The sequence below is a fragment of the Heptranchias perlo genome, chromosome 8 (assembly GCF_035084215.1).
Source record: "Heptranchias perlo isolate sHepPer1 chromosome 8, sHepPer1.hap1, whole genome shotgun sequence".
NCBI classification, from domain to species: domain Eukaryota; kingdom Metazoa; phylum Chordata; class Chondrichthyes; order Hexanchiformes; family Hexanchidae; genus Heptranchias; species Heptranchias perlo.
In genome coordinates this window covers 52,256,998-52,280,354 of record NC_090332.1, presented here as the reverse complement: position 1 = coordinate 52,280,354, position 23,357 = coordinate 52,256,998, and the positions used below count along the sequence as shown (strand labels likewise).

At 41.8% G+C, this 23,357-nt stretch overlaps 1 protein-coding gene across 11 annotated transcripts in view; it reads right to left on the bottom strand.

Moving 5' to 3' along the window:
- LOC137324615 (AT-rich interactive domain-containing protein 1B-like) overlaps positions 1-23,357 on the bottom strand; it is a 648,069-nt gene that overhangs the window by 600,173 nt on the left and 24,539 nt on the right. For all 11 annotated transcript variants that reach the window (XM_067989102.1, XM_067989104.1, XM_067989111.1 and 8 more), the window contains exon 2: positions 8,571-8,777. In XM_067989102.1, the coding sequence (XP_067845203.1) occupies positions 8,571-8,777 (207 nt within the window). The remainder of the gene's footprint in view (positions 1-8,570; positions 8,778-23,357) is intronic.

Genomic DNA, 23,357 nt, shown 5'->3' with positions numbered 1-23,357 from the left:
GCCGAAGGGCCTGTTTCCATGTTGTAAACTTCTATGATTCTATGATTCTAGGAGGATAAAACAGTAATGGGCAACAGCTACAAGTTAAAAGAAGTAACTTTGGATTTGGAGCATTGAAATTGCACCACTTGCTGTTTAGGTCTCCAGAATGATCCAGGTCTCGGACCAACATCTGTATAAAAGAAATGAAATTAAAAAGGGGAAAGAAGGTCTGGGGTGAAAGGGGGGGAAAGTACTTTTTGCACAAAGTCTCGTCGCCCATCTCCAACTTAAATTCTCCAATTGATTTTATTCCTAGCTAGGAAATAAGAATGTACACAGTGATTTTCTAGCCTGAGGGAAACATGCCATTGTTCTTAACTTTCAAGATAAATCTGTGATAATATTCTCTGCTGCAGGTGTTATTCTATTAATACTACCTGACTAATTATGCTATGAAGTCCACGACAAACACTTCAAAGTTAATGAATTTTTGAAGAAAGTTTTTTTCTCCCTTGGTTTCATTACTGACTTTTCCATTTCTGTTCACTTTAAATTTCATTGGTGTACTAAAACATTATATTTGTTCCAGCTCACTCACAGCTCAATCTCCTCGGTATCAACTTCCAAACATGCCTCACTGAAAGGTGAGCATTTCGCAATGCTTACTTCATAGTATCATAGTAGGTACAGCACATTTGGCCCATTGTGCCTGTGCTGGCTCTTTGAAAGAGCTACTCAATTAAACTCATTCCCCTGCTCTTTCCCCATAGCACTGTAACTTTTTTTCCCTTCAAGTATTTATCCAATTCCCTTTTGAAAGTTACTACTGAATCTGCTTCCATCACCCTTCCAGGCAGTGCATTCCAGATCATCATAACTCGCTGCAAAAAATTGTTTCCTCATGTCACCTCTGGTTCTTTTGCCGATCACATTAAATCTGTGTCCTCTGGTTACAAACCCTTCTGCCACTGGAAACAGTTTCTCCTTATTTACTCTATCAAAACCGTTCATGATTTTGAACACCTCGATCAAATCTCCTCTTAACTTTCTCTGTTCCAAGGACAACAACCTCAGCTTCTCCACTCTCTCCACATAACTGAAGTCCCTCGTTCCTGGGTACCATTCTAGTAAATCTCTTCTGCACCCTCTCTAAGGCCTTGACATCTTTCCTGAAGTGTGGTGCCCAGAATTGAACACAATATTCCAGCTGAGGCCTAACCAGTGTTTTATAAAGGTTTAGCATAACTTCCTTGCTTTTGTACTCTATAGGAACATAAGAAATGGGAGCAGGAGTCGGCCATACAGCCCCTCGAACCTGCTCCGCCATTCAATAAGATCATGGCTGATCTTCGACCTCAACTCCACTTTCCCATCCTATCCCCATATCCCTTGATTCCCTTAGTGTACAAAAATCTATCGATCTCAGCTTTGAATACACTCAATGACCCAGCCCTCTCGGGTCGAGAATTCCAAAGATTCACAACCCTCTGTGTGAAGAAATTCCTCCTCATCTCGGTGCCAAATGGCCGACCCATTATTCTGAGACTACGACCCATAGCTCTCGACTCTCCCACCAGGGGAAACAGCCTCTCAGCATCTACCCTGTCAGGCCATCTTAGAATTTCATACGTTTCAATGAGATCACCTCTCATTCTTCTAAACTCCAGAGAATATAGACTCATTCTACTCAATCTCTCCTCATAGGACAACCCTCTCATCCCAGGAATCAATCTAGTGAACCTTCACTGCACCGCCTCTAAGGCAAGTATATCCTTCGAAACCAAAACTGTATACGGTACTCCAGGTGTCGTCTTACCAAAGCCCTATAAAATTGCAGCATGACTTCTTTACTCTTTTACTCCAACCCCCTTGTAATAAAGGCTAATGTACCATTTGCTTTCCAAATTGCTTGCTGTATCTTCATGTTAACTTTCTGTGATTCGTGTGCAAGGACACCCAGATCCTTCTGAATACCAACATTTACGAGTCTCTCGCCTTTTAAAAAATATTCTGCTTTTCTATTGTTCCTACCAAAATGGATAATTTCATATTTTGCCACATTATATTCCATCTGCCACCTTCTTGCCCACTCAACATAACCTGTCTATATCCCTTTGCAGCCTCTTTGTGTCCTCCTCACAGCTTACTTTCCCATCTAGCTTTGTATTGTCAGCAAACTTGGATACATTACGCTCAGTCCACTCATCTAATTCATTGATATATATTGTACACAGCTAAGGCCCAAGCACTGATCCTTGCAGCACCCCACTGCCAACACAAAAATGACCCGTTTATTCCTACTCTCCTACCTTATCAAATGCCTTTTGAAAATCCAAAATATACTACATCCACCGGTTCCCCCTTATCTACCCTGCTAGTTGCACCCTCAAAAAACTCTGATAGATTTGTTAAACACGATTTCCCTTTCATAAAACAGTGTTGACTCTGCCTAATCAGAGCTCTGTTACCATATCCTTAATAATAGATTCTAGCATTTTCCCTACTACTGATGTCAGGCTAACTAGCCTGTTTTCTCTTTCCCTATACCTTGAATAACGGGGTTACATTTGCTACCTTCCAATCCACGGGGACCGTTCTAGAATCTAGGGAATTCTGGAAGATCAAAATCAATGCATCCACTATCTCTGCAGCCACCTCTTTTAAAACCCTAGGATATAGGCCATCAGGTCCAGGGGATTTGTCGGCTTTTAGTCCCATTAATTTCTCAAATACTTTTTCTTACTAATATTAATTCCCTTACATTCCTCACTCTCATTAGACCCTTGGTTCCCCTCTATTTCTGGTATTTTTTTGTGTCTTCTACTGTGAAGACAGATACAAAATATTTGTTTAACATCTCTGCCATTTCCTTATTCCCCATTATAATTTCTCCTGTCTCAGCCTCCAAGGGACCCATGTTTACTTTCTCTAATCTCTTCCTTTTTACATACTTGTAGAAGCTCCTACAATCTGTTTTTATATTTCTTGTTAGTTTACTCTCATATTCAATTTTCTCCCTCTATCAATTTCTTGGTCATCCTTTGCTGATTCCTAAAACCCTTCCAATCCTCAGGCTTACTACTGTTTTTGCCAACATTTATAAGCCTTTTCTTTTAATCTAATACTATCTTTAACGTCTCTAGTTAGCCACAGATGGACCAATTCTCCAGTGGAGTTTTTATTCCTCAAGGGAATTCTTTAAGAATTATGAATTATTTCTTTAAATGTTCGCCATTGCTTATCTACCATCATATCTTTTAATCTAATTTCCCAATCTACTTTAGCCAACTTGCCCCTCGTACCTATGTAATTGGCTTTGTTTAAATTTAAGACCCTAGTTTCATACTTAACTACATCACTCTCAAACTCAATATGAAATTCTATCATATGATCATTCTTCCCCAGAGGATCCTTTACTATAAGATTGCAAATTAACCCAGTCTCATTACACAATACTAGATCGAAAATAGCCCGTTCCCTAGTTGGTTCCTTGACATATTGTTCTAGAAAACTGTCTTGAATGCATTCCATGAACTCATCCTCCAAACTACTTTTGCCAATTTGGTTTGCCCAGTCTATGAAGATTAAAATCCCCCACGATTATTGCATTACCCTTGTTACATACTCCTCTAATTTCCTGATTTATGCTCTGTCCCACACTATAACCACTGTTAGGTGGCCTGTAAATTACTCCCACCAGTGTTTTCTGCCCCTTGTTATTTCTTGGCGCCACCCATTCTGATTCTACATCCTGATTTTCTGAGCTAAGATCCTTTCTCACTACAGCCTTTATCTCATCCTTTATTATCAGGGCTACCCTCCCTCCCTCCCTCCTTTTCCATTTTGCCAGCTTTCTAAAAGTCAAGTATCCTGGAATATTTTGTTCCCAACCTTGGTCACCCTGCAACCATGCCTCAGTAATGGCTACTAGATCAAACCCATTTATCCCTATTTGTGCCATTAATTCATCTATCTTGTTACAAATGCTTCTTGCATTCAGATATGATGTGGAGATGCCGGTGATGGACTGGGGTGGACAAAGGAGGTAAGCTCCGAAAGCTTGTGATTTTCAAATAAAACTGTTGGACTATAACCTGGTGTTGTAAGATTCCTTACATTTGCATTCAGATATAGCAGCCTTAATTTTAACATTTTACTATTTTTCATTGATGTGACCTATTACCTTTGTTGAACTCTCTGTCCCTTCCTGACACACTCTGCTTGTTTTTACCCAAATCGCGATACTGCTCTACAGCCTTGCCTTTTCTCTTTAGACTTAAAATTTACCCTTGCCTGAACCCTCCCCTCTCTCATTAGTTTAAAGCCCTATCTACCGCCCTAGTTATTCAATTTGCCAGGAAACTGGTCCCAGCCCCAGTTTAAATGGAGCCCATCCCAACAGAACAGCTCTCTCTTTCCCCATTACTGGTGCCAGTGCCCCATGAATTGAAACCCCTGCCTCCCACATCACTCTTCTAATCTGTTTGTTCCTATGTCAATTTGCACATGGCTCAGGTAATAATCCAGAGATTATTATCTTTGAGGTTCTGCTTTTTAATTTAGATCCTACCTCCTCAAACTCCCTCAACAGAACCTCATTCCTAGTTCTACCAAATGTCGTTGGTTCCTACGTGGGCCACGACAACTGGATCCTCCCCCTCCTGCTCCAAGTTCTTCTCCAGCCATCAGATGTCCTTAACCCTTGTAGGCAGGCAACACAGCCCTCGAGACTCCTGGTCAATGCTGAAGAGAACAGTATCTATCCCTTACCACTACCACTTTCCTTTTCACTCCCCCCACTTGAATGGCCTCCTCTACCACAGTGCCATGGTCAATCTGCCCATCCTCTCTGCAGTCTTTGTTCTCATCTGCACAGATAGCAAGTACCCCTTACCTGTTGGACAAGGGCAAAGGCTAAGGCTCCTTCACCACTGCATCTGGAGTCCCCTTACCTGCCCGACTCACAGTCACATCTTTCTGTCCCTGACCATTAATCACTACCTAACTTAAGGGGTGTGATTGCCTCCTGGGTCGAAGTGTCCAACTAACTCTCCGCCTCCCTGATGCATCACAATGTCTGCACCTCGAACTCCATCTCTGAGCCCAGGATCCCATATGCTTTTTTTTTTTAAAAACAGCCTTCTCAACTTGTCCTGCCACCTTCAAAGATTTGTGTACATAGCCCCCCAGGTCTCTGTTCCTGCACCCCCTTTAAAATTGCACCATTTGATTTATATTGCCTCTCCTCATTCTTCCTACCAAAATATATTGCTTCACACTTCTCTGCATTAAATTTCATCTGCCATGTCACCAGTCTGTATGTCCTCCTGAAGTCTGTTACTATCCTCCACGTTATTAACTACACTTCCGAGTTTCGTGTCATCTGCAAACTTCGAAATTATACCCTCTATAGCCAAGTCCACGTCATTAATATATATCAAAAAGAGCAGTGGTCCTAACTTAAAACCAGCAACACAGATCATTTTGTTCTTTGTTAACTTTCTTTTCTTAATTCACTAATGAACAACACTCTATGAACATGACAAAAGCATCAACTGATGGAAGTCAAAATAGAGTTACCATAATTCACACTGATGAAAAACGATTTAAAGCTTCAGGCTCAAATATACATACGCACATTTAGTACATATCCTGAATCTGGAGAGAGAACTAATTAATATGCAAAGACATCATCCACAATATCCATTAGTTACAATCATTCAATAAGGTTTTTAAAAAATATATATTTTTGCTGTGATATTTTCTGCTCCTGCTCACATTGAACAGTTAAATTTGTTACTTTATTTACAATTACTATTCCTATCTGTAATAAGATTAATCCTATAAGTAAAATCAATGATCTTTGTCACTAGTGAAATTTTCTGACTGCTGCCATTGCTGAAACATGGCAATACATGGACTGAACATTTGTGGGAAGGGAGGAAGGGAAGGGCCAGAAGTTCTATTTAAACTCCCCTTTTAAAATAAATGATGCGCCAGAGCACCATCATATTTCAATAGATGGCAATTCCTATAATCTACCAAGTAAATCACAGCTGGCAAGCTAGAATCAGTTACTGTGTTTAGTCTTAGAAGGTCCTTTCCTGCTCTGTTATAGAGTCAAATTAAGAACTCAAAGTTTGTTCTTCACCTAAATGTCTACAAGAAATAATAACTGCTGACCAGCCAATCAGTTTTTACTCAACAACATCTCAAGTTAGATTTATTCAGTAAATAAATTAACAAGAGTAAGCAACAGAATTAGCCAAGACAACAGGTGTTAATGAGTGATAGGAACTCACATTCCTAAACACTTATTATGTACAAGTGGTATTAATGTATCACTGAATTTGAAACTTGAAGGGAAGATCTTGAGCCAATTAACAAGCTCTCAAATCCAATATCAACATGGAAGAAAATCCATTATTCTAGATTAAATGTCACCACATTTAAATATCAAGAGATCGCAGCATTGTTAAACTAGATGGAATTAAAAAAATAGGGAAAGAAATGTATGCTTATGCAGAGTACGTCCCAAAATAGCCAATACTTTGAGAATTTTTTTTTTGAAAGTCAATTTCCTATTCCCTTTAGTTACTGAGATATGGTAATATAATGTAAAGCTTGCTGCATTCATTTATCATTAGAGCTGTCAGTATCGTGGACTGCAGTCTGTGGTCCAAGTCACACCCACACAATAGACTGACAATTCCAATACTAACCGAATAGTTTATTTTCCCCAAATTAGGATTATTGTGGGAAACCATGAAGTCAGACAGCTTCAACCTTGTAATCATGGAATGGAGAGTTAAAGCATTTTAAATACAAATGAGCTATAACTATATCAGTATCTACATTCAAAGCTCAAAGCACAAACGGCACCCACAAAATTCTAACATTTTTGGATCGCCCGCACCATGCAATACATTTAACATGAAACAGCAATGTAAACATTGGAATTGGTAGCAACTATCATAGGAAACCCATTGAAATGGTAAATTTTGGCAGCCTGTTGTAGTGCCCTTTAATTTTTTAATAACTACCAACTGCTCACTATCCTGGCTTCGTGATGGCTGGGTTAGTAAAGGAAATGTGTAGCTGAGCCCTATGAACCAGAAGGATCCAGATACAATTCAAAGTAATTTCACATGGTGCGGCAGTAGTCTCAGGTAAAAATTACAGAAGTAGTTCATAAAAAGTTTCCTGACCTTGATCGTTCTCTGGTGATTCTTGTTGGAAAGTACTTGATTTTGGATGTCAGCTGTCATAACCCCACAGTCAGGTTGCCTGGCAGCACTCACACTGGGCTCACATACGAATGGCCACTTGGATGAAGTACTGAAGGGCAGCTAGCATCCTGTGAACTATATTCCAGTAGGAATCGGAACCTTCTTGTGGGGGGGGAGCTGGCAAAACAAAAGCAGCTTCCGCTATCCTGTCATTAAAATTATTGAAAAATCTCAGTGCAGCTAGAAACTATGTGCAAATCTGAGTGCTCATACATAAAACTGTGCCTCAATAGTGACTATCAGGCTATTTGACCGAGGAGAGGCGGTGATCACAACCGAGACCAAGTCTGTTGTCATTCATTCTATGCCCACACACTCAACTTTCAGGAGGAGTCACTAATTAGCGATGGAAATCCTGTCCCATTTTCCTCCAGCTAACCAAGAGATAGAGGCAAACTGTAGGACTGCTACCACAGCCCCAACTGTGATCAGCAAACTCAACATAGACCATGGATGGAAAGGATACAGTTCTACCCATTATACCCTTTGGAATTATTCATAGCTTTGATCAAAGTCCAATTATATCACTTATGTGGTTAGTTGGGCTGTCAAATAATTAATTCCTTTACAATATAGATTTAATTATAGTTTGATAGTCCAGTGAAGATTTTTCAGATATTTTACCCATTAATTAAAACCATCATGATACAAATGGAAATATTTTTGATCTGCAAGTTAACACTCAAAAAATGCCGTGATTTCTTTGCAAGTATGAATCCTTCTGCATGAGCATTACTCAACAGCATTCTTCAGTTCTACATTTCATTTATTGTATGCACTCTTAGGAGTCTTTTCTGATTTAGGTACTTGCAGCTGCTGCATTTTCCTCCCATTTAACCGCATAGTAGTTGATATTTGCCAAGTCAGGGGACACCCTTGAGGAGAAAAAAAAAATAAAAGTATTTCTGCTCCCCTCCCTCATCACAAACCCACTGCGTACATTATTTTTTAAAAAGTGACAGATGCATGGGAATAGTTTCAAGGCAGCAGCTTTTCACTGCAGGATTTAGATGACTTGTTATAAACTACTCAAACTTTACACATGACACTTAGGCTAACTGCATCTCTTGATCTCTTGACCTGCTATACATCAGTTATGCTCTGCAGTATGTTCCATAGGCTACTTCAGAGAATCCACAAGTATTAAAACCAAGCAATGTCTTCCACTCACATTAGTAACTGACATGATCGATAGGAAAATTAATTTCAAGTTGTCCAAAAAAAAAATACAAGAACTGCTGGGACCTACAATAGTCTGAAAATGGTTTCAACTTTTGCTTAACATATAATTATGTTTACCTGTTGATGTGGGTATTGCATTCCACCCATGCTACTTTGATTCCTGCCCTGCATGCTCATTGGATAGCGCTGTGATGTGGGAGGTCCATATGGTTGCCCAGGGTACGGTCCACTCTGTTGTTGTTGCTGCTGCTGCTGTGAATAAGGATTGTTGTTCATCCCGTATAGCTGGGGTCTCTTCATACCCATCTGTTCGATTGGATTGCCCTACATTAAGAACAATGGATAACTGATAAATATTAAACATCTACAACATACAGGTAATTAATATCCCGCTAATTCAGTAAAAAAAACAGGCTAGGGAACACCTCAGAACATTCTCTCTACCATTCACAGATGTGACACGCACTTGCTCAGAACATATTTCAATACATGATCATTCCACAAGCAGCAGCCAAACAGAAAACATGCCTATATACATATATACCAGTACCGTTTTCCTCCCTCCCCATTGGTCACATTCGCAAATTCTCTCCCCCACCCCCACCCCCAGTAGATGGTAATCTTGTATCACATCTAACACACAACAAAGATACATCAGTTTGCAAGATTGCCACACGAGGCGATGGGGCCTTCTGCCTCCCTGCCAGCTTAAACACCACACCGGTAAGAATAGGGTAGTTTTGTTAATAATACAAAAAGATAGGTGTCAGATTCATTTGCAAAGTTGGCTTCATTTTTAACGATTATTTGAAGTAAGATGCTAGTGATAGGAAATGGAACATTTTCAGGCACCCAGTGTCATCATCCAGGCACTCCTAAGTGAGGTACACCAAAATCTCAACCATCCATCAAAATGGACCCCCGTCCCCAATGAATAATGAAAACTGCAAATAATACTTTCCCACCACCACCCCCCCACCCACCAGCACCACCACTGATACTTTTGGTCTGAGTTTTTTAAATTCTAGTTGGTCTATTTAGGTTAGCTGATCAAGTTCCAAGCATTTGCATGTGCAATTCAACAATAACTTGCTCACCGATGCTCAGTTTAGGTTCCGCCAGGATACTCAGCTACAGACCTCATTGTAGTCTTGGTCCAAGATGGACACAAGAGCTGAATTCCAGAGGCGAGGTGAGACATCAAGGCAGTATTCAACCGAGTGTGGCACCAAGGAGCCCTAGTAAACTCAGTGGGAATCAGGGGAAAACTCTCCAGTGGCTGGAGTCATACCAAGCACAATGGAAGATGGTTGTGGCTGATGGAGGCCAATCACTTCAGCCACAAAACATTGCTGCAGAAGTTCCTCACAGCAGCGTCCTAGGCCCAACTATCTTCAGCTGCTTCACCAATGACCTTCCCTCCATAAGGTCAGAAGTGGGGCTGTTCGCTAATGATTACACAGTGTTCCACTCCATTCGCAATACCTCACAGAATGAAGCAGCCCATACCCGCACGCAGCAAGACCTGGACAACATCCAGGGTGGGCTGATAAGTGGCAAGTAACATCTGTGCCACGTAAATACCAGGCAATAACAATCTCTAACATGAGAGAGTATAACCATCTCCGCTTGACATTCAATGGTATTACCGTCACCAAGATCTCCACCATCAACATCCTGCGGAATCACCATTGACCAGAAATCAACTGCAACAGCCACATATATGCCATGGCTACAACAACAGGTCAGAGGCTGGTGTGATAGAAAAATCTCCACTTGCCTGCATGGCCGGCCAGGAGAGCATCGGAAAGACAAGTCTAGGGGTAACAAAGGCGTGGATGAGTGTTTCAGCAGCAGGTGAGTTGATGCGGGGCGGAGACGGGCGATGTTACGTAGGTGGAAGCAGACGGTCTTGGTGATGGAGCGGATACGTACTCGGAAGCTCATCTCAGGGTCAAATAGGACACCAAGGTTGCGAACAGTCTGGTTCAGCCTCAGACAGTGGCCAGGGAGAGGGTGGAGTCGATGGCTAGGAAAAGGAGTTTGCGACAGGGACCAAAGGCAATGGCTTCGGTCTTCCCAATATTTAGTTGGAGGAAGTGTTTGCTCATCCAGTACTGGATGCCAGACAAGCAGTGTGACAAATGAGAGACAGCGGAGGGGTCGAGGAAGGTGGTGGTGAGGTAGAACTGGGTGCCGTTAGCATACATGTGGAATATGACGTTGTGTTTTTGGATGATGTCAACGAGGGGCAGCATGTAGATGAGAAATAGGAGGGGGCCAAGGGTAGATCCTTGGGGGATTCCAGAGGTAACTGTGCGGGAGCGGGAAGAGAAGCCACTGCAGATGATTGTCTGGCTATGACTGAACAGATAAGAATGGAACCAGGCGAGCGCTGTCCCACCCAGCTGGACGACAGAGAAGAGGTGTTGGAGGAGGGTGGTGTGGTCAACTGCATCAAAGGCTGCAGGCTGATCGAGAAGGATAAGTAGGGATAGTTTACCATGGTCACAGTCACATATGTCATTTGTGACTCTCCAGAGACTTGAGCACAAAATGTAGGCTGGCACTCCAGCACAGTGCTGAGGGAGTGCTGCACTGTCAGAGATGCCGTCTTTTGGATGAGACGTTAAACCGAGGGATCATCTGCCCTCTCAGGTGGACGTAAAAGAGAAGCATGGGCCTTCTCCCCATGTCCTGGCCAATATTTATCCTTCAACCAACATCACTGAAACAGATTATCTGGTCATTGTCATATTGCTGTTTGTGAGAGCTTGCTGTGCACAAATAGGCTGCCGCGTTTCCTGCATTACACTTCAAAGTACTTCATTGGCTGTAAAGCACTTTGGAACGACATGAGGTAATGAAAGGAGCTAAGTAAATGCAACACTTTCTTTTTTAATTCTAGCTGACATACATTTTCCAATGGCTGATGAAGAAACCTACAAGGAAATGAGTGCAAATCTGTTTCACTGGCCAGTACAGGTATCTGAGCGACTCACTGGCAGCCAGATATCTTGACAGTAATGTTTATAATATTGCTGTAAAGGGAACAACACCATCTCCAGAGATACTCACAGGTAACCTGTTTTGGACCTTCCAAATGTGGCTTCATTTATTTTACCATAATGTTGCTGAGGAGAGGATTGCACAGTAAATAGGATTTAAAACCTCGTTTAGATGAGGCTTGATTCTGGTGTACCACTCCCTGCCATTGCAGCATCTTCAGTAATACAATTTCTTGGCAATTTTTTTTCTGGAAAGAAGAGTGATTACTGCAATCACACTGCTCAGTCAATAACTAAACTCAGTGAGGTTAGCGAATACCACCAATACTCAAGTAGAAATTTTGGGCCATTGTTAAATAATTGAAGTCAATCACAGCCTGGACGCTCTTCATTTGGAGCATGGCTGCAGTGTAGTGTTATTGGTCTCATTGACACAACTGTGTATGTGGGACCTTAATTATTACAAACCTCTCATTAATTAATGGTTTTCCTTAATCACAAAAGTAGTTCCATTTATAACGAGTGAAGGAGCCTAAACCTCAATACAATACACCTCACAGAACATTATATTTGTAGCTTACAAAATCAAAACAGAATGGTATTCAGATTTTATTTTAGCTCACTCAGAAGAACGATTTTACAATAACCAGATCTGATGGCTTGATGTCCAAGAAGGAATCGGATATTACAACAATTGCCCTAGAGTCAGTGGAGGTGGCATTGAGATGCAATTGGATGCTATTAGCATACATGCAGGAACTGACTTCAAGCCTGTAGAAGATACAATATAAGGATAGCATGGTGATCAGATTTGAGTACTGTGGTAATGGCATAGTCAACACTGGGTACTCCAGGAACAATCCAGGATAAACACCATAACGTGTCAGCTTTGCCTCAGTGGTAGCACTCTCACATCTGAGTCAGATGTCGTAAGTTCAAGACCAACTCCAGAGACTTGAGTCCATAATCTAAGCTGACAATTCAGTGCAGTACTGATGGAGTGCTGCATCGTTGGAAGAGCCGTCTTTCGGATGAGACATTGAACAAAGGTCCAATCTGCCCACTCAGGTGACGGAAACGATCCAATGGTGCTATTCGAAGAGCAGTAGGAGAGTGCTTCTGGTGTCATGACCAATATTTATCTCTCAACCTTACTGGTTGCAAATTGGCTGCAACATTTCCCTACAACACTGATTACACTTCAAAAGTATTTCATTGGCTGTAAAGTGTTTTGGGATGTCCTGGGGCTATATAAATGCAAGTTTGTTCTTTTTTTAAAACCTGTCTGGAAACACACTCCCATAATTCTATATTAAAAAAGATCAGGATCCCACATGGGTAAAGTTTGATTATGTTTTTCTCTTTAAAAACATCTCCACAGTGAGGACCTGGAGGTTTGTATTTCCTCCTGGGTAGTAAATAGAATCTATTACGTTCTCAGTAACTTGTTATACTGCACATAATGCAATCATTAACGACAGACAAAACACAGATATCACTGCTACTCAAAAAAAGGCAATTGTTGAATTGAGTTCAACCAATTAGGTGAGTATTAAAGTGAAAAACAATTACTTTCACAAATCCAGTTTAATGAATTCCTGGGAGAATATATGGCAATTTAAGCTACTTTTGGCATTATATTGAGTGGGAGTTTTAATAGTAAAATATCTGCTGGAAATCAGACCTTACATACTAGATTGAAAATTTCAGAGCCAACAACTTCTGTAATCCAAGCTGTAGGTAACTGACCTCAAACTCATGTGCTAATGCTATCAGAGAAAACCCAGTAACATAAATGACCCAACACCAGAGCTGCCAAAGGCAATAAAACTCTCCTTGAGCATTTCTGCTGGGTAACTCAGATGCCAAAGCGCCAGCAGTTGTATTTGTGTTGCATCTGCCATTTTGGCAATGACCAACATATCATCCCTTGGCAGTATCATCTATTTTTGGCAACCAAAGGTATTAAGTGATATGGGCCAAAGGCAGGTATATGGAGTTAGATCACAGATCAGCCATGATCTTATCAAATGGCGGAGCAGGCACGAGGGGCTGAATGGCCTACTCCTGTTCCTATAAGCACAGTCAGTTTCCAATGACATGCAATTGTATCTTTGTCACCTCCACTGATGCCAGGAAACTGCTGTATTATCCAACTGCTTCGCCAACATTAAACCCTGGATGAATCAGAACCTTTTACAGCATAACATCAGCAAAACCAATCCCATTAGGACCTTCCAGAATTTCCCTAGATCCTAGAACAGTACCCTGAGGATTGGACGGTAGCAAATGTAACACCACTATTCAAGAAAGGAGGGAGAGAGAAAACAGGGAACTACACGCCACTTAGCCTGACATCAGTAGTAGGCAAAATGCTAGAATCTATTGGGCACTTAGAAAATCATAGTATGATTATGATGTGGAGATGCCGGTGATGGACTGGGGTTGACAATTGTAAACAATTTTACAACACCAAGTTATAGTCCAGCAATTTTATTTTAAATTCACAAGCTTTCGGAGATTTTCTCCTTCCTCAGGCAAATGTTTCAAGATCTCCTTGAAGCCTACGCATTTATACATATTGAACAATAATAAATGGTGTTTACAGACTGCCTCTGCAACTGCCCGTTGCCAAGGCAATCACCGTGTTCAGACAGAGAGGTGTTACCTGCAGAACCTCCGAATACACATTCAATAAAAAAACAAACAGGGAAAAAAAAACAGAGAAAAAAAAACACAGAGAGAGGCAGAAACATCCGGAAGGCAGAGAGAGCCAGCAAATGACCCATTATATTAAAAACAGATAACATTTGTTCGCTGGTGGGGTAACGTGTAGCGTGACATGAACCCAAGATCCCGGTTGAGGCCGTCCTCATGGGTGCGGAACTTGGCTATCAATTTCTGCTCGACGATTTTGCGTTGTCGTGTGTCTCGAAGGCCGCCTTGGAGTACGCTTACCCGAAGGTCGGTGGATGAATGTCCATGACTGCTGAAGTGTTCCCCGACTGGGAGGGAACCCTCCTGTTTGGCGATTGTTGCGCGGTGTCCGTTCATCCGTTGTCGCAGCGTCTGCATGGTCTCGCCAATGTACCATGCTCTGGGGCATCCTTTCCTGCAACGTATGAGGTAGACAACGTTGGCTGAGTCACAGGAGTATGAACCATGCACCTGGTGGGTGGTGTCATCTCGTGTGATGGTGGTATCTGTGTCGATGATCTGGCATGTCTTGCAGAGGTTACCGTGGCAGGGTTGTGTGGCGTCGTGGACGCTGTTCTCTTGAAAGCTAGGTAGTTTGCTGCGAACGATGGTCTGTTTGAGGTTGGGTGGCTGTTTAAAGGCGAGTAGTGGAGGTGTGGGGATGGCCATAGCGAGGTGTTTGTCCTCATTGATGACATGTTGAAGGCTGCGGAGAACATGGCGTAGTTTAGTGATTCTTTGCCGTGGGTCCATAGAAAGAAAATGTCGTCGATGTATCTGGTGTATAGTGTTGGTTGGAGGTCTTGTGCAGTGAAGAAGTCCTGCTCGAACTTGTGCATGAAAATGTTGGCGTATTGGGGTGCGAATTTGGTCCCCATGGCTGTTCCGTGTGTTTCAATATGTATAAATGCGTAGGCTTCAAGGAGATCTTGAAACATTTGCCTGAGGAAGGAGAAAATCTCCGAAAGCTTGTGAATTTAAAATAAAATTGCTGGACTATAACTTGGTGTTGTAAAATTGTTTACAATTGTCAACCCCAGTCCATCACCGGCATCTCCACATCATAATCATACTATGATTTTCTAAGTGCCCAATAGATTCTAGCATTTTGCCTACTACTGATGTAGTAGTTTCGTAGACCAACCGCAACATCGTCATCAAACCAGCGGACAAAGGAGGAGCCATAGTCATACAGAACAGAACAGACTATTGCAAAGAAGCATACCGACAACTGGACAACCAGGAACACTACAGACGGTTACCCGCAGATCCGACCAAAGAACACACCCACCAGCTCAACAAACTGATCAAGACCTTCGATCCAGACCTTCAAAGCATCCTACGCATTCTCATCCCACGTAATCCCCGCGTGGGAGACTTCTACTGCCTCCCAAAGATACACAAAGCCAACACACCCGGACGTCCCATCGTATCAGGCAACGGAACCCTGTGTGAGAACCTCTCTGGATACATCGAGGGCATCCTGAAACCCATCGTACAGGGAACCCCCAGCTTCTGTCGTGACACTACAGACTTCCTACAAAAACTCAGTACCCACGGACCAGTTGAACCAGGAACACTTCTCACCACGATGGACGTCTCGGCACTATACACCAGTATCCCCCACGATGACGGCATCGCTGCGACAGCATCAATACTCAACACCAACAACAGCCAATCTCCGGAAGCCATCCTACAACTCATCCGCTTCATCCTGGATCACAATGTCTTCACCTTCGATAACCAGTTCTTTACCCAAACACACGGAACAGCCATGGGGACCAAATTCGCACCCCAATACGCCAACATTTTCATGCACAAGTTCGAGCAGGACTTCTTCACTGCACAAGACCTCCAACCAACACTATACACCAGATACATCGACGACATTTTCTTTCTATGGACCCACGGCAAGGAATCACTAAAGAGAATACACGATAACATCAACAAGTTCCATCCCACCATCAAGCTCACCATGGACTACTCCTCAGAATCAGTTTCTTTCTTGGACACACGAATCTCCATCAAAGACGGGCACCTCAGCACCTCACTCTACCGCAAGCCCACGGACAACCTCACGATGCTCCACTTTTCCAGCTTCCACCCTAACCACGTCAAAGAGGCCATCCCCTATGGACAGGCCCTGCGAATACACAGGGTCTGCTCAGACGAGGAGGAACGCGATGGACACCTACAGACGCTGAAAGACGCCCTAGTAAGAACGGGATATGACGCTCGACTCATCGATCGACAGTTCCGACGGGCCACAGCAAAAAATCGCATAGACCTCCTCAGGAGACTAACACGGGACGCAACCAACAGAGTACCCTTTGTCGTCCAGTACTTCCCCGGAGCGGAGAAACTACGCCATGTTCTCCGCAGCCTTCAACATGTCATCAATGAGGACAAACACCTCGCTATGGCCATCCCCACACCTCCACTACTCGCCTTTAAACAGCCACCCAACCTCAAACAGACCATCGTTCGCAGCAAACTACCTAGCTTTCAAGAGAACAGCGTCCACGACGCCACACAACCCTGCCACGGTAACCTCTGCAAGACATGCCAGATCATCGACACAGATACCACCATCACACGAGATGACACCACCCACCAGGTGCATGGTTCATACTCCTGTGACTCAGCCAACGTTGTCTACCTCATACGTTGCAGGAAAGGATGCCCCAGAGCATGGTACATTGGCGAGACCATGCAGACGCTGCGACAACGGATGAACGGACACCGCGCAACAATCGCCAAACAGGAGGGTTCCCTCCCAGTCGGGGAACACTTCAGCAGTCATGGACATTCATCCACCGACCTTCGGGTAAGCGTACTCCAAGGCGGCCTTCGAGACACACGACAACGCAAAATCGTCGAGCAGAAATTGATAGCCAAGTTCCGCACCCATGAGGACGGCCTCAACCGGGATCTTGGGTTCATGTCACGCTACACGTTACCCCACCAGCGAACAAATGTTATCTGTTTTTAATATAATGGGTCATTTGCTGGCTCTCTCTGCCTTCCGGATGTTTCTGCCTCTCTCTGTGTTTTTTTTTCTCTGTTTTTTTTTCCCTGTTTGTTTTTTTATTGAATGTGTATTCGGAGGTTCTGCAGGTAACACCTCTCTGTCTGAACACGGTGATTGCCTTGGCAACGGGCAGTTGCAGAGGCAGTCTGTAAACACCATTTATTATTGTTCAATATGTATAAATGCGTAGGCTTCAAGGAGATCTTGAAACATTTGCCTGAGGAAGGAGAAAATCTCCGAAAGCTTGTGAATTTAAAATAAAATTGCTGGACTATAACTTGGTGTTGTAAAATTGTTTACAATAGTATGATTAGGCAGAGTCAACACGGTTTTACAAAAGGGAAATTATGTTTGACAAATTTATTAGCGTTTTTTGAGGATGTAATGAACAGGGTAGATAAAGGGGAACCAGTGGATGTAGTATATTTTGATTTCCAAGAGGCATTCGATAAGGTACCACAAAGGTTCCTAAGCAAGGGCCCATGGGGTTAGGGGTAATATATTAGCTCGGATAGAGGACTGGTTAACGGACAAAAAAAGAGTAGGGATAAACAGGTTATTTTCAAGTTGGCAGGCTGTAACTAGTGGGGTGCCGCAAGGATCGGTACTTGGGCCTCAGCCCAAGCCTAGAACTTAAGAGCATAGTCCCAGAATAGGGGGTCGGCCATTAACGACTGAGATGAGGAGGAATTTCTTCACTCAGAATCTTTGGAATTCTCTACCCCAGAGGGCTGTGGATGCTGAGTCATTGAGTATATTCAAGGCTGAGATAGATAGATGTTTGGACTCTAGGGGAATCAAGGGATTGGGCCGGAAAGTGAAGTAGAGGTCGAAGATCAGCCATGATCTTAATGAATGGCGGAGTAGGATCGAGGGGCTGTATGGCCTACTCCTGCCCCTATTTCTTATCTTCTTACAAGACAAAGAGGGGGAACGGGGAGGGGGGCGAGGCAAAGAAGGGTACCAAGGGTGGAGGGGCGCACGAGGCAAAAAAGAGACGGGGGGTGGGGGAGGGGGGGGACAAGACAGAGGCAGGGAGAGGGGAGCGACATAGGCAAAGGCGAGACGACGGCAGGGGGGGGGGGGGGCTCAAGAAAGGAATGGAAAGAGCACGCCCGAGCGAAGGGGCGGGGCACGCGCGCGCCAGAGAAAAGAAAGAGCCCGCATGCGCACACAAGCGAGATAAAAAAAAAACATTTATTTATTGAGCATCTTTCATATCCTCAGGATCTCCTAAAGTATTTCAGTCAATGAAGTTTGTAACAGAAAGACTTTCAGGGTTGGCAGTATTTCCCACGACGAGCATTGTTGGCTACTATTAGAGCCTTTACTGAAATCCAAGTCAGTTGAATGACAAACTCTGCAGCGCAACTCAAAGTGGAGTGGTTCTGAAGTTTTATTTGGCATTATGTGCATTGTAAATGTGCTGAAGACACAGTTCACTTTGCAAAAACATACCATAAACAGTTTACACACGTAAACTAAAATTTCAGCTTGAAGCCATAGCTTTTTATTTGCCATGCAAACCATTTATTCTCTCGCGTATTCGGTTATAAGCAGATGTTATATCACTTAAATCTGTCCCAATCGTGTAAACATGATTTTTATTTAAACTTTAAAAAGAATCAATGATCAATAATCTTCATGTGCAAGTTTTAACAACTGGTGCCACAATTGATTACTGTACCTTGTCTCAACAACTAGTCTTTGCTGTTGAAATTGACTAATAGGTAATGTTAGACAATTCCCATAGGACTATTTAACAGAAAATCATCTGGTACTGATGGAGAGATTCAGCAAAACAATTACTGAGCTATTATCAGCTCTGACAGGATTCTTCTACAAGAATACGGTAAAATCTGCAACAAGGACAAGAAATTTTTTATACACAAATAGTGCACCTGCTTTTTCGATGGTCACTATTGGATGGTTACACCAGATTTCAAATTAAGGCACAGCAGACAATTGGCTCATCAACTGTATTTGGAATAAAAAATTGGGCCATCTCAGGTCTGATCCAAGTCTCTGCTTAGTTGAGACTGCAGTAGGAGCACTACAATTGGCCTCAGCACCACTGTGCTAGGGAAGAGTAGCCATGAAAAGTCATGGCTCCCATTCTCTATCATTATGCCACAGCAAAGTGCATGTGTGCATAAGGACACCACTGGCTCGACTGAGATGTACCTATGGTACAAAAGCTTGGAAACACCCACTATCTAGACTCAACCACGTATAATCACCACTTGATTGTCGTACCAGAAGGCTGTTGACAACCACGGAACTGTACCCTGTACTGGTCAGAATCTTCACGAGGGGAAAGAAATTTAATTTGTATAGAGGGTAAACGTACTATCACAGCTGTCACCAGGTTAAGTGTTGAAGTCAAGCAAAATCCCAAAGAAAAAATTTAGCTGCATTTGTTTATGAAGGTGCCTTTCTATCAAACGAAGAACAAATATTTACCTTCCTTTGCAGCAAATCCCTCCACAATCACAAAGCAGCCAGGATAAAGTCACCTAATTACTGGTACACGAATGCCAATCCTTTACCCAACATCATAGAGAGACCTGATGAAATTCAATACCACCGTCAAGGAATCCATCTTCAAAGCCCGCAATTTTTCCTTATTGAAAAACCTGGACAGCATCAGACAATGGGCAAAACACAAAGAAAGTGAAACTGCTGCCCCTTATTTTGGATACCATAGAAAGCTACGCAAGCAACCAAAGCAGGCACTGTATTAGAAGAATACACAATATAATTAGCATTTGTTCCATAAGAAACAACTTCATAAGCATCTGAAGCATTGTATTATACTTCTCATGTCTGAAACTAAGGAGGCATTTTAAGTGCAAATCTTCCTTTTTAAACAATCAAAAAGTAAACTGCTATTTTTTTTTCACAAAGCTACTTTTTGTAGCAGACAAGTTCAATAACATTATTTGAGAAGCTGCAGCTTCATTTCAATGAATGGATTCCACAGCTACATTGCCAAGTTATTGATAAAGGGAAACCCACAGCCCGTGAAATTTTATTTTTTTGGTATCCTAGTAATTCTTTCAACAATTTTACATTTTCTACAATACAAACTATCTTTCCACTCATTTAACTCTTTACAGTAAAGTGATCTATATTCTCCTACATTCTTACACATTTCACTTCACTTTTGAACTTCTTTTTGGTCTGAAAATGATTAGACGGCCCAATGCTGGATAGAATGATACTTCAAGACAGCTCTACTCTTTTGGATTACACCTCTATTGCTATCATTCACACAGAAATCCATTTATATACCAAAATACAAACTAGGACTGTTTGATCTGCTTCATGGTCTCTGCTTTGACACACACAGGTCAGCTAGGAATAATTGCATAGCCTAAATTTTCTAACCTGTGTTATTCTAATGTCAACGGTAACACATTTATAATGACGATTGAAAAATCTAGGCTTCTATCATTTTGAATTTTTCACCCATCTGCACTCTTGCCTTCCCTGTGTGGTGTGGTTGAGACCACATAAATGTTAAGTAAGAACGTGTGTGTGCAAATCCACATTATACTATTTTACACACCATCACTGTTTTAAAAAAAAGTGAACACAATTTAGGAATTATAACTGCCAAGCTGTTGTCACTCATGTTTATGGACTTACTACAAACCCCTCCCCAACTTGAGAACACTTCCCAATAATGGGGTAAAATTTCCTGTAGCAGCATAACCAGGAAGTTATGCCCGAATTTATACCCATGTATATGCCAATTTTGCCAATATCAATTTACACCAAACTTTCCTGTGTACCTAATTAGATTACGCCAGAACGGTAAAAAAAGGCAATTACAACACAACATAAAAATAGCCTCTGCTTCCATGATAAAGTGGATGGTTCAATCATTGTCCCAACTGTCAAACCTCTCTACAACACAACATCCAATTAAACATTCTCCACTACTAATAATAGTTCACTGGGTCTTAAAGAGAACAGACAGAACATTTTGCATACTCTTCACGACCTATGTATATAAAAATGAGATTATTTTTCTTGACTTTGAAATCACTTCTTCGCACACAGCAGCATGAAAGGGTAATTTCACAAGTCACCCAGCTTGCTCTCATCATTTTAACAATGATGACTTTTAACAAGGTCTTTTACCTTCATCACTAGAAGTTCACAACTTCTTTTAATCTAAAGTTATGCATTTAGGGACTTTTTAAAGCAATATAATGACAACACTGCACCTTAGAGAGAGTGGAACTATATTCCACTCCCTCTGTATTCTATGATTTGTACCTTGCTTGGGTCAAATGGATTAAATTTGAACACACTGATGGGAAGACTTCTTTACTTGTACAATGTAATGACTGCACCCCAGGCACAACAAAATTGGAAGGTGGTTTCCAGCTTTTCATTATGAAAAATACACTGATTTATTTATATTTGTGTTACAATTTATACATGTTACAATTTGATGAATTAAATGAGCACACAAAGTAAGTTTAACATGGTATATTCACACTGTCTTTGGTTTTGAATTCCAGGGATCTCATTTGCCAATCTTTCTGAAAAACATAAATTCAAAAGAAACCTGTGCGCCTGCAATTTTGGATGCAAATTTACACCTGTTCTGAACTATCGTAAATTAAGGAAATTTGCATTGTACACTCTTCCAGATCGGATCAGGGCTATGCTAAAAACCAGTGAAGGATCTGAGCATAACCTAAGAACTTCTTTGATCTTCTGTGCCAGAAATTGGCGTTGGATCACGATAACGCTGTTTTTGGGCACAAATTGTCAGGAAATTGCAGGTCAATCAGCTTAGAATTGGCACTGATAGGCACTTTGCAGCAGGTTGCCAGTCCCCCTACTGGTCAAAGAGTACACGATATGGAAGGAGTCCAACAGAAGGGGAAAGTAAAAATGGAGATATTTATATATAAAATAAAACAGTAGATGTTTCTTTTTACGTCCATGTTTCACCCATCAGAAAAATTGTTTAACAGAAAATTGTTCCTCCAGTTACCAGCTGAATACTCCAAATGGAACGCCCTACAATGCTGTTATACTTAGGCAAAGAAAATACACTGGTTACATTAAAAAAAAATTTGGTGAAGGCGGAGGGGGAAAAAGTCAAGAACGTAAGTAACAGTGAGTTGCAACAGTATCCCTTCATCTCTATTACCTAGCTTTTAATCCAGCCAAACTGACAGAATGAACATCTCTCCTTTTTCTGTTGCTTACAACGGTGCTCAGTGAAATAAATTTGGACAATATCATTCCGCTTCCCATTTGAACACGGGTCTACTACACCAAGGGCACATAATTTCAATCTCAGTCAGAGGATAGCTGATGTGAGGTAACTCCATTTCCCAGTATTACAATAGGAGTGCTCTTGAGCTTGGAGCTGAGGCATAATGTTGGGGCAGAGGGCAAGGAGCATCACTCTGGATCTAAATGTGCACTATCTGACTGGAGATGCTTAATGCAAACAATGGGAGGCAAGTTATATTCCCCACTATGGACAACCGTCAACTCAAATTAGTAAAAATATGGCACAACATTCAGTCAAAAATACAATATATTTTTTTAAATACTCAAAATTTTACTTGACAATCAGAGGCACCAACTATGCATAACATCACTTCTGACAGCAATAGAAGTGGATGGTAGGGATGTAGGGGTGGGAGTCAGAAATGTTATGTTTCATTGACCCACCTCTAGGAACAGAAAAAAAAGTAAAAAATTATGGTCAAAAACTATTTTTGTAAAAGTATAAATAAGGAAGTATTCTTTGGAACAATATATAGGACTTGGCTACTGTAAGCCTAGAATGTTCTCTAATAAAAATTAGCATATACCATGGTCAATGTGAATTCCCACTAAACTATCCAAATTGTCATATGACCAAGGATCGTGGGTCACGTACAGATTCATTTATGATCAATCGATTGATCCACCCCTTTACAAAATAAATTGTGGTTTGATTTAAAACTATTTAGGAAGGAGTAAAGTTACATGAGAATTACTAAAATTACAAACCTGTGTGCAAAGAGACTGCTACGGCCTTAATGAAGCTGTACGTAGCTCAGTGACTGCCGTTCGTTAGTGCCAATCTAATTAGAATACCTTACATTTCATAACTCTACATTGATCATGGCAAATGTTTTATTTCAG